Genomic DNA, 15,375 nt, shown 5'->3' on the forward strand with positions numbered 1-15,375 from the left:
GGACTCATCCCCCTCCTTCATCTCCACATCTGTCGCTCCACCCACTCTTCTTCGCTGTATTGGGTGGCTTGCTCCAAACAGGCGGCTGACTTTTGAAATCGTTTGTCACTCCGGCTGAAAATATAATACACAACATCTCAGCTTACAGAGTGTTCACAGGAAGGAAGTCTGCTGTGTTGGAACCGAAGTCGCTGTGGCGAAATGGTGTTGCCCCAAGATCAGCTGCAAACACATGTGAGGCCGATGTCTGATTTACCAGTCGGTCCTGATCAGGGCACTTCGATAGGCAGAGCCAAGGTACCTTTTATATTTCAAATCTACCATGATGCCAAGTCCGTTTTATTTGTGTAGCCCAGTATCGCAAAGTACAAATTTGCCTCTGGGGGCTTTACGGCAACATAACACCCTGTCCTTAGACCCTCGCATCGGATAAGGAACGGCTCCCTAAAAAAAAAACCCTTTAACAGGGAGAAACCTCAGGGAGAGCAACAGAGGAGGATCTCTCGCCCAAGACGCACAACGCACAATGACACAATACAACAGAGGATAACAGAATTATAAAATGTATGAAGAGTATGAGGAAGAGGATGCCAAGCAAAGTCCAGACGCCACCGTAACAGCCCGGGCCCCGAGCTACACAACCACCATCACCATGTAGACCTGACAGGACAGATTACATATGCACACAAGAGAGACTCACATCACACCATTCACAAACCACCATCACCATGTAGACCTGACAGGACGGACTACACATGCACACAAGAGAGACTCGCATCACACCATTCACATACACGGGAGAACAGATAAGAAAAGACGTTCGTCACACGTCTGAGTGAGAGGAGGATATAACAGTGAGACAGGATAACACAATTATATGGATTTATAATAAGATATCTAAAAAGTGTGATGGGGAGGAAGCCAGTCAGTGTCCAGGTGGTGACCACCATCACCATGGAGACCTGGGAGGAGGACAGACTGCATAAGCACACAGGGGAGACTCATATCACACCATTCACACACACGGGAGAAGAGAAAGGAGAAGACATCATTCAGAGAGAGAGAAAAGACATGTGAGAGATGAGAACAGTTTGTCTATACTCTGTAATCTCATTGGGAGAACAGCGGTTGGTAAATTCAGAGACAGAAACCGGCCCGCCGTGCAGTACAGGTTGTGAAGCACTCAACTTCATGGCGACTAATTGTAAGCTAAGGCCAAAAGATGGGTTTTAAGTTTGGATTTAAAGGACTCGACAGACTCTGATTGTCTGATGGCGGCAGGCAGGTTATTCCACTAGAAAGGGCCCGATAGGAAAAGGCCCTGCTGCCACCAGCTGACTTCTGTTTAACTTTGGGTGCACACGGGAGCCCTGTATTTTGAGAGCGAAGGGCTCGAGATGGACTGTACGGTTTAAGGAGATCAGACAGGTAAGATGGCCAAGCCCATTTAGGATTTTATAAGTCAGCAGAAGCACCTTGAAGTCTGATCTAACATGGATGGGAAGCCAATGAAGGGAGGCAAGAATTGGTGTAATATGGTCAAATGTTCTAGCTTTAGTTAGGATTCTAGCTGCAGCATTCTGAACCATCTGAAGACTTTTAGTACTAGTACGTAGTATGTGGCAGACCTGAAAACAGAACAATACAATAATCAAGTTTGGATGAAACAAACACATGTATTAGAGTCTCTGCGTCAGCCATGGACAGGAAAGACTGAATTGTAGCTATGTTACGTAAATGGGAAAAGGCAGTTTGGTGATTTCTTTAATGTGCTTATCAAAGGAAAGGCTGGGATCAAACATAACATGAGTTTTGGCTGCCACACTTCATGAAATCCCAGAGTTGTCGATTGTTGTTGTTACTTGATCACATTGGTGCCTGTGTGTAGCAGGGCCAACAACCAGTATCTCTTTATCTTTATCATTTTATCAGAATTTAAAAGCAGAAAATTTAATGACATCCAATTTTTCACAGCAGCCAAAGCAGGCCTGTAAATTAGTCATTTGAGTATGATCATCAGCCCTTATAGGCACATACAGTTGAGTATCATCCGCATAGCAATACAGTTTTTTTCCATGACCGCGCATAATTTGGTCAAGAGGTGAAATATAAAGAGGGAAAAGTAGAGGGCCAAGAACTGAGCCCTGAGGTACACAATATGTAACATCAGAGAATTTCGATGTGATATTATTATAGCGGACACAATGTGTTCTTCCAGATAAGTAGGAGCTAAACCAGAGACACCAAAATTACAATTTAATCTATCTAATAGTATACAGTGATCAATGGTGTCAAAAGCTGCACTGAGGTCCAATAGTAGAAGCCCAGAAGTGGAATCAGAGTCCACAGCAAGTAGAAGATCATTCACCACTCTGGTGACAGTTTTAGTGGAGTGGCAGGCCCTTAAAGTCAATTGAAAAGGTTCATATAGATAGTTTTCTTCTATATAGGTCGAAAGTTGTTGATAGACAACTCCCTCTAGTACTTTAGGCAAGGATGGAAGATTGGAGACTGGTTGATAGTTATTACGAGACCCTGGATCGAGGTGCGGTTTCTTAAATAGAGTTTTGCCAACAGCGGTCTTAAAACTGCTAGGAACAGTGCCAGTAATAAGTGATAAATTAACAATGTCTAGCATTGTAGGTCCCAGGAAAGGCAAGAGGTCTTTAAAAGGTTTTGCGGGTAAAGGTTCAAGTAAACAAGTAATTGGTGTAGAAGCTGACACGAGCTTAGCCAAAGGATCAAAACAGATAAAAAAGCTGTAATAACAGGGACTATATCTGTCAAAGTAGATTGTTTCCTCCATCACGTTAATTGTATTATGAACTCTACATTAAATACCCTGAACATCTGCAGGTTCGTCACACCTGCGAGACACTTTTTGTGAGTGCAGGAAACAGTCACTATTTTCAACATTATCTTTCTATCTATCTAGCTATCGATCGATCTATCTATCTACCTTGCAGTCTTCCTTGTGTCACCAAATTTGTGTCTGTCAGTGACACCACTGGCAGACAACTGATGAGTGTGAAAGCTCACTTCGTGGTTTGCTGATGGGCTGCGTTGCGTAAGAAATTACAGATATTAACGCTATGTTATACAGCTGTATGTAGCACCATTATTCACATTTTCTAATACATCCATACGTGGCGTTGTTTTTCCCATAATCTTATACAGTTGTGTGTAGTTTTGATATTCACATTTTCTTATTTAGTACAGCCTGTTGGCAAACTAGGTAGTTAGTTTTCAAAATCCCATTCTGCAGTGACGTCACTGGCAGACACAATTTTGACGGAATTTCACCAAAGACCGCTCAGTTTTATGGCTGCCAATGGAGTGTTATCCAAACTATATTACACGGTTTTGTTAAATACTTGATCCGGATTAGCCAATTACAGCATTCTACGGTCTGTTATTTCTTAGGCCGTTGCTATGGATGCAGTTCTAACGGACTAACGAATCTAGCAGTTTTTTTTAGGGGAAACAATAAAACCATTTTTGAATTAATAAAATACAATTTTAAATCAATATTTTGGGTCAACTTATTGATTTGTTTAGTGAGCAGCGAGCTGGTCGTTACTGCAGAGTAAACCCCTTCAGGGTGATGCAGGAGCCCGACCCAGCCCAGTCTAACTGAGCGCTCTTCTGGCGAAGCTGAGATGGAGAGAACTTGGGCAGGGCAAAAAAGGCTGCAGCTCAAGGCTGTTTTTCACACTAGTCATGTTAGTGTGAGGAAGCTATAAACCGCTAACCTATAAAAGGTTTCCACCTTCTTGACTTATTTCAAAGAAAAACATGAATAGAGAAATAGAGGCGGGACAAAAAAAAATCACACCTTTTTAATCCCACGGAGTTTGTGAGGTTTTAGACAGCCTCGCAAACAAACACTCGCCAGAGGTGGGGGGCCTAATATCCTTTCGTAGAGAAGATGAAACGATGAGGGCTGCCCCCCCCCAACACATCTGCCTTCGTACAAATTTCTCCCTGTTATGTAAATTCATTTGCTGCGTGGCAGAAATCTGCTGCATTGAGAGCCCCCCCCCCCCCGTTAAATGCAGTGTGGCAGAAAGAAGCAGAATCAAGGATTCACCATGTTGATGAGAGACAGAGAGAGAATTTTTGAATTTTAAAAGAAGTGTTGGTAACACTTTAGTATGGGGAACATAAAAAAACTTAATTACTAGTGATGATCAAGATGTCACTTTAGTATGGGGAACATATTCTAAGTAACAAAAACTTAATTTAGAGTAATTTAACACTATGAACACTTGTAGTTTTGTGTTTTGTTATGTAAGAACAGAGCATATTCATTAAGTGTTAGTAAGGGAGAATAACTCTTCTTGTGGTACTACCACCTTATGAAGGCCATACTAAGCAAAGCATATTGAGATGGTACTACTAATAAGCAATACTTCTGAGGTTATAGAGGGAAAACTCATAGTTAATGGCTTACTGGGTGTATAATAAGGCCATGCAGAATAAGGCATTAATGAGTACGTAATAATGACCAAATAAGAGCCAATATGTTGCTAATTTGCATGCTAATAAGCCCCTAATTAATGGTGACTACGTTCCCCATACTAAAGTGTTACCGAAGTCTTTATTAAACAAGAAACAGACTTTAACATGACCTCTTTTTAAGAATAGGAACAAAAAGTCACTCCTTAACGTAAACCTGTCCAATAAAGACTTCATTACCCATCACAGAACCGATTCACATGTCAACTGAGAGAGAGAGAGAGAGGGAGACAGGGAGAGTGAGAGTGGTGGTGTGTCTGGGTTGGCAGGAGGGGGAAATGGAGAAGAAAAAGACTTGGCCTTGACAAGGAAAGAGGAAAAAAAGGAGTAGTGTGAGAGAGACAAAAAGAGGTTGAACAAGGATCAATTCACTGCAAAGAAAAATGAGGAAGAGGACCGAGAGAGAGACAGACAGACAGACAGAGACAAAGAGAGACAGAAAAGTTGCTTGAAAAGTTCTGTCAGACCCGGGGCCTGGCCGTTAACCCCGAAAAAACTAAAATAGTTATATTCCAAAAAAGGTCCAGATGTCAGGGAACAAAGTCCAACTTCACTCTAGGAACAACTAAAATCCAACAACCAACTAACTACACACACACCCCTAGGGCTGAAGATCAGGCCAATCCATCAGATTTTATTTGTATAGCACTTTTCATACAAACAAATGTAACAAAGTGCTTCACACAATAAAATCCCCCCCTCACAAAAATAAATAAATAAAAGTACAGCCAACTTCTAGAAAAGTACAAACAAGTTTAAAACCGAGTTAGTGAAATAAATAAAGGTGCCATAAACACTGATTAATTAAAAGTAACAACAGAGCAGAATATATAAAAATAGCAAAATATATAACACACACACACTATGAATTTAGCTGTAGGCTGTTTTGAAAAGTAAGGTTTTTAAATGTGTCCAGTGTGGGGGCCTCTCTCAGGTCCTCAGGCAGGGCCTTCCATCTACTTGGGGCGTAATTAGAAGATGTGGCTTCCCCTCTTCTAGACCTGACATGAGGGATGGTTAAAAGACCGCTGCCATTGGACCGGAGAGTTCTTGCTGGTTTATAAGGAATTAACATATCTTTTATATAGTGTGGTGCAAGGCCATTTAGCGCTTTGTCTACAATTAAAAGAATTTTAAAATCAATTCTAGTCTTAATGGGGAGCCAATGCAGAGATCTAAGAACAGGTGTAATGTGCTCATACTTTTTAGTTCTGGTGAGAACACGGGCTGCCGCATTTTGAATTAATTGTAGTTGGCGCACAACTGATTTTGGGAGGCCGGTGAATAGTCCATTGCAGTAGTCTAGTCTACTTGTTATAAAAGCGTGGATTAATTTCTCACAGTCTGATATTCATAGAAAGCCCCTTAGTTTTGAAATGTTTTTAAGATGGTAAAAGGCTGATCTTGTGAGATGACTGATGTGGCTCTTGAAATTTAGATCACTGTCCATCACTACACCAAGATTTCTAGATTCACCTTTGCACTCCAGAGACAGAGAGCTGAGATGAGCTGCAATTCTCTGTCTCTGAGTCTTTGCACCAAAAATAGGTATTTCTGTCTTGTCTTTGTTCAGTTGTAAAAAGTTATCTGACATCCATAAAGTAATATCGTCAATACACTGAATTAGGGAACGTATGGGAGCTAGGTCATCAGAAGATAGGGATATGTACAGTTGTGAATCATCTGCATAATTATGATAATTTATTTTGTGTTGCTGTATAACATGTGCAAGTGGGAGCATATAGAGATTGAATAGTAGTGGTCCAAGAATCGAACCTTGGGGTAGCCCACACACTATAGCCACTTTGTCCAAGGAAAAGTCTCCAATAGACACAAAGAACTGCCTGTCCTGAAGGTATGTTCTAAACCAGTTGAGAACTGGGCCGACCCATTTTTCTAATCTCTCTAGCAAGATATCATGATCAACAGTGTCGAAAGCAGCACTGAGATCCAGGAGCACAAGAACAGACAATTTATTAGAATCTGTGTTCATATGCAGATCGTTCACAACTTTGATAAGTGCCGGTTCTGTGCTATGGTGAGATCGAAAACCCGATTGACAAATGCCTAGAAGGTTGTTAGATATTAAATACTTATTAACTTGAGAATAAACTGTTTTTTCAAGGATTTTGTTGAGGAATGGTAAGTTGGAGATGGGCCTGTAGTTGGCAATAACTGTTGCATCAAGATTATTCTTCTTCAGAAGTGGCTTAACGACAGCGCTCTTAAGTGCTGCAGGAAATATACCTGCCTGAAGAGAGTGGTTAATAATTTCTAAAACGTCATGTGCTAAGCAATTAAAAAAAAAATTACATTTGGTAGGGAGAGGATCCAAGCAGCAGGTGGACGACCTGAGCTGCCTAACAATATTGTGTAGACTTTTAAGGTCTCGAGTGTCAAAGTGAGACATGGCGCCAGTGATATTTCTGGAGAACTGGAGGGTAGGTTCATTACTGGATCTTGAGGCACTAATGTTCTGTCTAATGGCAATAATTTTGTTATTGAAGAATGTAGCGAATTGCTCACATATTTCAGTGGACAGCATCTCTGATGGGTTTGGAGATGGTGGATTAATAATTCGGTCAATAGTGGAGAAAAGCACTTTACTATTGTTAATATTTTCATTAATGATTTTAGAGAAAAAAAGACTCTGGCCTGTTTAATTTTTTTGCAGTACTTGTTCAGTCTGTCCTTGTAAATGTCATGGTGAACCTGAAGTTTAGTCTTTCTCCACTGTCGTTCTGCTTGGCGACAGTCTCTCTTAAGCTGCCTAATAACCACACCATTTCTCCAGGAGGCTTTTTGTTTTTCTGTTTTTAGTTTTAACAGGTGCAATGTTGTCAAAGATATTCCATATTTTGAGTTTAAGTCGTTCACAAGATCCTCAGTTTGTCCACTGGACATTTTAACTTGGCCGTTAATGAACTGAAAGAGAAGGCAAGAAGGGCTTCCTATGCCATCCAAAAGTCAACACATGCTGCCATCCCAATTGAGACCCGGCTCAAAATATTCCAATCAGTGATTGAGCCAACTGCACTATATGGCAGCGAGGTTTGGGGTCCTCTCACAAAACACGAATTCGGAAAAAGGGAAAAACATCCAATCGAAAGCCTGCTTGCAGAATTTTGTAAGAGAATCCTCCGGGTCCAGAGGAAGTCTCCCTACAATGCATGCAGAGCAGAATTAGGCCAACACCCTCGAATAATTCACATTCAATTCTGGAAACACCAAAAATGAGTGACCGCAAATCCTGTCATTATAAATGAGATGAACATAGAGAAGAGTCCCCTGAGTCAACTGGTCCTGACGCTCAACAGACTAATACTAGACCTTCTAACACCACTAATAATAACCAGCCTCAGGACAGTGACATCACTCCTCAACACATTCCACCCAACCAGATCGTCAATCAACAAAAACAAAATGATGAAACCTATTGGACCGGAATAACAAAAACCCATAGTAAACTCCAGGGCTGTGTGGCTCTAAATAGACAGTACACCACGGCAGAACATGTGACCACCTAACTGATAACACACTGAGAAAAACCTTGACAATGTACACACTCAGTGAGCACAGCCTGGCCATGGAGAAGGACCCACACACACAAACCTGCTGCCCAGAGAGGACAGACAGGCTGTGTCTCACCGTGGTCAAGGAGTGGTGGAGACACAGCTCCACTTCCTGACCCCATGTGACAAACACAAACATATAAGAAAAGAATACCACCCCAAATTCACAAAAATAACAAAAACACAAATACATGTTGACTCTGCCCAGGCAGTCCCCTACTTATTAGGGGAGAAAGCCCAATGTTCATGGTGGCAGCAGTGTGTAGCAGCTGCCACAAAGTGAGGGACAATGAGAGACTAAAATCACTTCACTAATATATGTCTGTTTGTTTGTCTGTTTGTTTGTTTTCGACGGTCTTATCTTGTTTGTGTTGCTTGTTATGACATTAAGTATTTTGTATCATATGTTATTAATGCTTTGGCAATATGAGAATGCTTGTCATGCCAATAAAGCAAATTTGAATTTGAATTCGAATTTGACAGAGTGGTGGTGTGTCTGTGTTGACGGGAGGGAGAAATGGAGAAGAAAAAGACTTGGCCTTGACAAGGAAAGAGGAAAAAAAGGAGAGTAGTGAGAGAGAGAGAGACAAAAAGAGGTTGAGCGAGGATCAATTCACTGCAAAGAAAAATGAGTGACAGAGGAAGAGGCCCGAGAGAGCGAGAGAGAGAAAGAGAGAGCTCAAGGATCAATCCATTGTATACAATAGAGAGTGTGGGAGCCCTCCAATTACCATCTCTCTCTCTCTCTCCTCTTTATCAGTATTGGTCTTTCAGGCAGACAGCAAATTGCAGAGTTGTTTTTGGGTTTTCTTTGTATGATTTCATAAAGGTATGGTGAGAGTAGCTCGATGCTGAGGTGAGAAGATGCACGCAAACTCACAAAAACATGCACACACTCAGATACACAAACAACTGCACATGTACCAGTGTACTCACAATAACACGTATGACTATGTCTGTACACACACAACCTGTTCCCTCACTCATTCAAAAGCTTTATTTACTGGCTGGCCATTCTCTAACGAAAATAAGCTAAAATAAAACAACATAACTTGCTGTGTAATAAAAGCAAAACAAAATAACTTGCTGTGTAATAAAAGACAAACAACATAACTTGCCGTGTAATAAAAGTAAAACAAAATAACTTGCTGTGTAATAAAAGAAAAACAACATAACTTGCTGTGTAGCAAAAGAAAAACAACATAACTTGCTGTGTAATAAAAGTAAAACAAAATAACTTGCTGTGTAATAAAAGAAAAACAAAATAACTTGCTGTGTAATAAAAGACAAACAACATAACTTGCTGTGTAATAAAAGTAAAACAAAATAACTTCCTGTGTAATAAAAGTAAAACAAAATAACTTGCTGTGTAATAAAAGACAAACAACATAACTTGCTGTGTAATAAAAATAAAACAAAATAACTTGCTTTGTAATACAATTAAAACATAACTTGCTGTGTAATAAAAGAAAAACAAAATAGCTTGCTGTGTAATAAAAGTAAAACAAAGTAACTTGCTTTGTAATACAAGTAAAACAAAATAACTTCCTGCGTAATAAAAGAAAAACAAAATAATTTACTGTGTAATACAAGGAAAACAAAATAACTTGCTGTGTAATAAAAGAAAAACAAAATAACTTGCTGTGTAATAAAAGAAACAACATAACTTGCTGTGTAATAAAAGTAAAACAAAATAACTTGCTGTGTAATAAAAGAAAAACAACATAACTTGCTGTGTAGTAAAAGAAAAACAACATAACTTGCTGTGTAATAAAAGTAAAACAAAATAACTTGCTGTGTAATAAAAGTAAAACAAAATAACTTGCTGTGTAATAAAAGACAAACAACATAACTTGCTGTGTAATAAAAGTAAAACAAAATAGCTTGCTGTGTAATAAAAGTAAAACAAAATAGCTTAATGTGTAATAAAAGTAAAACAAAGTAACTTGCTGTGTAATAAAAGTAAAACAAAAAAACTTGCTGTGTAATACAAGTAAAACAAAATAACTTGCTGTGTAATAAAAGAAAAACAAAATAACTTGCTGTGTAATAAAAGTAAAACAAAGTAACTTGCTGTGTAATACAAGTAAAACAAAATAATTTGCTGTGTAATAAAAGAAAAACAAAATAACTTGCTGTGTAATACAAGTAAAATAAAATAACTTGCTTTGTAATACAAGTAAAACAAAATAACTTCCTGTGTAATAAAAGAAAAACAAATTAATTTACTGTGTAATACAAGGAAAACAAAATAACTTGCTGTGTAATAAAAGAAAAACAAAATAACTTGCTGTGTAATAAAAGTAAAACAAAATAACTTGCTGTGTGATAAAAGAAAAACAAAATAACTTGCTGTGTAATACAAGTAAAACAACATAACTTGCTGTGTAATAAAAGAAAAACAAAATAACTTGCTGTGTAATAAAAGAAAAACAAAATAACTTGCTGTGTAATAAAAGAAAAACAAAATAACTTGCTGTGTAATAAAAGTAAAACAACATAACTTGCTGTGTAATAAAAGAAAAACAAAATAACGTGCTGTGTAATAAAAGTAAATCAAAATAACTTGCTGTGTAATAAAATAAAAACAAAATAACTTGCTGTGTAATAAAAGTAAAACAAAATAACTTGCTGTGTAATAAAAGAAAAACAAATTAACTTGCTGTGTAATACAAGTAAAACAAAATAATTTGCTGTGTAATAAAAGTAAAACAAAATAACTTGCTGTGTAATAAAAGAAAAACAAAATAACTTGCTGTGTAACTACACTGGACAACAGCAACAAGTTAATTTTAAAAACAAGTGATTTTTATAAAGGTTGGAAGGAATGTTGAGAGTCTCTTGAAGTAGAAATTGTATTTTACACCGAGTAGTTACACACACGCGTGCATGTGTGTGTGCGCTCTCATTATGAAGAGGTCAGAGTTCAATGCGTCACACAATGTCAATGTCAACACAACAGTGAACTTCAAACCCACTCTGGTTGCTTCAGCTACACAACTAGAATGTGTGTGTGTGTGTGTGTGTGTGTGTGTGTGTGTGTGTGTGTGTTTTGTGACTACCCTTTGAATCCAGGATTTGAGTTGCCATGACAACACTGGCCCCTGCGAGTCAATGTTTTAGCTTTTTTTTTCTTTCCTCACACAAGGACCTTCTTTAGAATTCCACTTCACCCTCCCTTTCTCTCTCTGTCTCTCTCTCCCTCCCTTTCACTCTCTTGTTACATTCCCTCTCTATTACTCTCTCTTGCAATTCAATTCAATATTTGCTTTATTGGCATGACATACATTTTTCTCTCTCTCGCTCTGGGTTGTGGTGAGGTGGTGGACATAGATCTCTATTCTGTCTCTCTCTCTCTAGGCTGTGGTGAGGTAGTGGACATAGATCTCTATTCTCTCTGTCTCTCTTGCTCAGGGTTGTGGTGAGGTGGTGGACATAGATCTCTATTCTGTCTCTCTCTCTCTCTCTCTCTCTCTCTCTCTCTCTCTAGGCTGTGGTGAGGTAGTGGACATAGAGCTCTATTCTGTCTCTCTCTCTGGGCTGTGGTGAGGTAGTGGACATAGATCTCTATTCTCTCTGGGTTGTGGTGAGGTGGCGATAGATCTCTATTCCGTCTCTCTCGCGGCTGTGGTGAGGTGGTGGACATATAGATCTCTATTCCGTCTCTCTCATGAGGCTGCCTGCATGGCTACACACATACACACTAACTATTAAGCACTTTTTTCTATTTTCTATTCTTGATTTCACTTCTGAAAAGCACATTTGGTGTCGTTTCTCCTGCCCATGTCAGTGTGAATTGAGAATTGGTCATTTGAAGCTTCTGTTAAATCCAGTTCTTGTCTTTCTTTCATATTATTGCCAAAATGGGACCACTCACCTTGTCCTCCATGGTCTGAGAACATTTCATAACGAACAGAACTGTAAAAACTCACTCAAAACCAGTTTACATTACCTATCAAGCCACTGGCCAGCAGCATTGTGGAGGTAGTAAGTGTCCGTCCACCGTACTGATTATGTCTCATAACACGTCTTGGAGCTCGTCTGCCCGTTTGTTTCCATTATTCTGACCAATGTCTTTCTGGCCCATCCGATCTCAAACACTGTCGGAAAATCTTATGATAATTTCCTTCAATTGCCTCTTCACGGGGCATCCAGGTAGCGTGGCCGTCTATTCTGTTGCCTAGCAACACGGGGATCGCCGGTTCGAATCCCCGTGTTGCCTCCGGCTAGGTCGGACGTCCCTACAGACACAACTGGCCGTGTCTGCGGATCAGCCAGATGTGGGTGTATGTCCTGGTCACTGCACTAGCGCCTCCTCTGGTTGGTCGGGGCACCTGTTCAGGGGGGAGGGGGAACTGGGGAGGATAGCGTGATCCTCCCACGCGCTACGTCCCCCTGGTGAAACTGCTCACTGCCAGGTGAAAAGAAGCGGCTGGTGACTCCACATGTATGGGAGGAGGCATGTGGTAGTCTGCAGCCCTCCCCGGATCGGCAGAGGGGGTGGAGCAGCGACCCAGGACGGCTCGGAAGAGTGGGGTAATTGGATGGGTACAATCGGGGAGAAAAGGGGGAGGGATCCCCCCCCCAAAAAAAACGTGCCTCTTCACGAACATGTCCCCCATTCTTGACTGAAGGGTGGTTTAGTATTAAAACGCAGGATGGTCGCCTGCCCCTTCCCCTGTTCAGTCTGTTTAGTGGAACGAGGAGGCGCCATTTACTTTAACACACTAAATGCAGTGCTGCCTGGGATTATGTGCCTTAAATAGGATCTTGAAATATTCACGACGGGGACTTCATAGTAGCTGAACCAGCTAAGTGCATAACCCGGTCTACACCGGGCGAAGCCTTTTAGGAACACTCTCGTTTTAACCAACGCTGCCGTCTAGGCCGGGTCCATGTTTGTTAGCATCTCATCCACCACCTCTGCAGTCTTTTTCTTTGTTGCTTTAAGCCTATTTATTTTTAACATACACACATAAATGCACTGCTTATTTCCAATATGTAAGCTTTTATACCCCTCAAATGTTATTTTTAACTGTTTCCGTTCATTTTGAATATAAAAACATCAACGCTACAACACAGACGATGCTTGTTCATGTAAACGGGAAGTCATTCTGTTGCTATGCTTTGTCTTGGATGAATCCAACTGAGAAGCTTTACGTTTTTCCTCTCGCTCTCTTTCTACCTTCCCCCATACTTCCTGTACGCCTCAACTATCCTACCTAAAAGAACAACGTTTACCTGAAAATATGAATTAAATATGAATTCATATCAATGTATCTAAAATAAAAAGTTTGCTGACAAAACAATGACCTGTATTTTCTCTCTCCCTCCTCCTTTTCTCCCAATCCTTCCCTCCCACCCTGTTGCCTCCTCCACCAGGCCAAGCTAATTGTCCCGAACAGCACAGCAGGTCTGATCATCGGTAAAGGTGGAGCCACAGTCAAGGCGGTCATGGAGCAGTCAGGGGCGTGGGTCCAGCTATCCCAGAAACCCGAGGGCATCAACCTCCAGGAGCGGGTGGTTACCATCAGTGGGGAGCCCGAGCAAAACCGCAAGGCTGTGGAGATCATTGTCCAGAAGATTCAGGAGGACCCTCAAAGCTCCTCCTGCCTCAACATCTCCTACTCCAACATTTCGGGGCCTGTTGCCAATTCCAACCCCACGGGCTCCCCGTACGCCAACTCAGCCGAGGTTATGCCAGCCGCGGCTGCTGCTGCGGCCGCCACAGCCTCCTCTCTGCTAGGCCAGGCCAGCCTTGCAGGGGTGGGGGCATTCCCCACCACCATGTCCAGCTTCTCGGGCAATGACCTGCTGGCTATCACCTCCGCGCTCAACACTCTGGCCAGCTACGGCTACAACACCAACTCCCTGGGCTTGGGGCTAAACCCTGCCGCCGCCTCAGGGGTGCTGGCTGCTGTCGCAGCCAATGCCAACCCGGCAGCTGCCGCTGCAGCTAATTTGTTGGCATCCTATGCTAGTGATGCATCCACCAGCGCAGCCCACCCTGCGGCTGGTCTTGGGGGTTTCTCCCTGGGATCCCTGGCCGCAGCCACTGGGGCAACCAATGGCTACCTTAGCGCCGCCTCACCACTGGTGGCATCCTCTCTTTTGGCCACGGAGAAGCTAGCAGAGGGTGCTAAGGAAGTGGTGGAGATTGCCGTGCCAGAGAACCTGGTCGGAGCCATCCTGGGAAAGGGCGGGAAGACGCTAGTGGAGTACCAGGAGCTGACCGGTGCCAGGATCCAGATCTCCAAGAAAGGGGAGTTCATTCCAGGAACCCGGAACAGGAAGGTCACCATCACAGGTTCCCAAGCTGCCACGCAGGCCGCACAGTACCTGATCAGCCAGCGAATCACCTACGAGCAAGGGGTACGCGCCACCAACCCACAGAAGGTGGGCTAAATCTGACAGCCGATGGAAAATGAGGAGGAAAAGAGGGGGAAAAAAGAGTGGGGGCTCGGGGGAGGAATATAAAAAAAAAAGCGAGTGAGTGAGAGGAGAGCAAGAATGTCGGAAGGAATCGTCGCGTACGCGTTTTCTTCGGCGTGTTTTCAGTATTCTCTATTACGAAAAAAAATTTCTTTTTTGATGCGAAGCAAAAATATGCTAAGAAGACGAGGAGGGCGAAGAGCGAGTGTCAAGCTGAGAAACCAACAAAAAAAAAAGATGTGTAAAATGTAAATAAGGTTTTATTACTTAACGTCTTGATCTTTCGGGATTTTTTTATTGTTTTATTTTTGTTTTTTTGGTTTTTTTTTTGTTTGTTTTTGTTTTGCTTAGTAAATTAAGCTGTCTGTCTGTTCGTTTGTGTATTGTGTGGACAGAACTGAATGCCATGTAGACAGGCTGACTGCCTAAGAGGCTCCAGAACAGGGCAGAGGTGGGACAGGGGGCGGGGTTAAGGGGGTATCTCACCCTCACCCCTACTCGTCCCGCCATTGTGGAAGACACCTCTGCCTATCCTCCCCACCTTCCCCTTACACCCCCCCCCTTCGCCCACTAATAGGGTTTGTTTCGTCTCGCTCTAGTTTTACGATTTGCCCCCGCTCCCAAACCCCACACCCCGCCCTCACTTCTTACCCCCTCTCCCCCCACCCTTTACAAGGGTTTGATAACAAAAAAAACAAGACTGCAAACTTGGTGTGAGAGTGAAGAGATGCCACCTGAAATCCCCTATGAAACCCCCGCCCGCCTGCCCCTCACCACCCCGGCCCGATTCTCCTTCACCCTCTATTCTCTACCCCCCCCCCACCACCACCTCCTCTGTGGAGGAGCTTGGAGG

At 41.9% G+C, this 15,375-nt stretch overlaps 1 protein-coding gene across 2 annotated transcripts in view; it reads left to right on the forward strand.

Annotated features, from left to right (window-relative positions):
- nova2 (NOVA alternative splicing regulator 2) overlaps positions 1 to 14,801 on the forward strand; it is a 123,432-nt gene extending 108,631 nt beyond the window's left edge. For both annotated transcript variants that reach the window (XM_056283960.1, XM_056283961.1), the window contains one exon: positions 13,473 to 14,801. In XM_056283960.1, coding sequence (XP_056139935.1) covers positions 13,473 to 14,495 — 1,023 coding nt within the window. In that variant the 3' untranslated portion in view covers positions 14,496 to 14,801. The remainder of the gene's footprint in view (positions 1 to 13,472) is intronic.
- The last annotated feature ends 574 nt before the right edge of the window (positions 14,802 to 15,375 follow it).

Source organism: Lampris incognitus, chromosome 7 (assembly GCF_029633865.1).
Source record: "Lampris incognitus isolate fLamInc1 chromosome 7, fLamInc1.hap2, whole genome shotgun sequence".
NCBI classification, from domain to species: domain Eukaryota; kingdom Metazoa; phylum Chordata; class Actinopteri; order Lampriformes; family Lampridae; genus Lampris; species Lampris incognitus.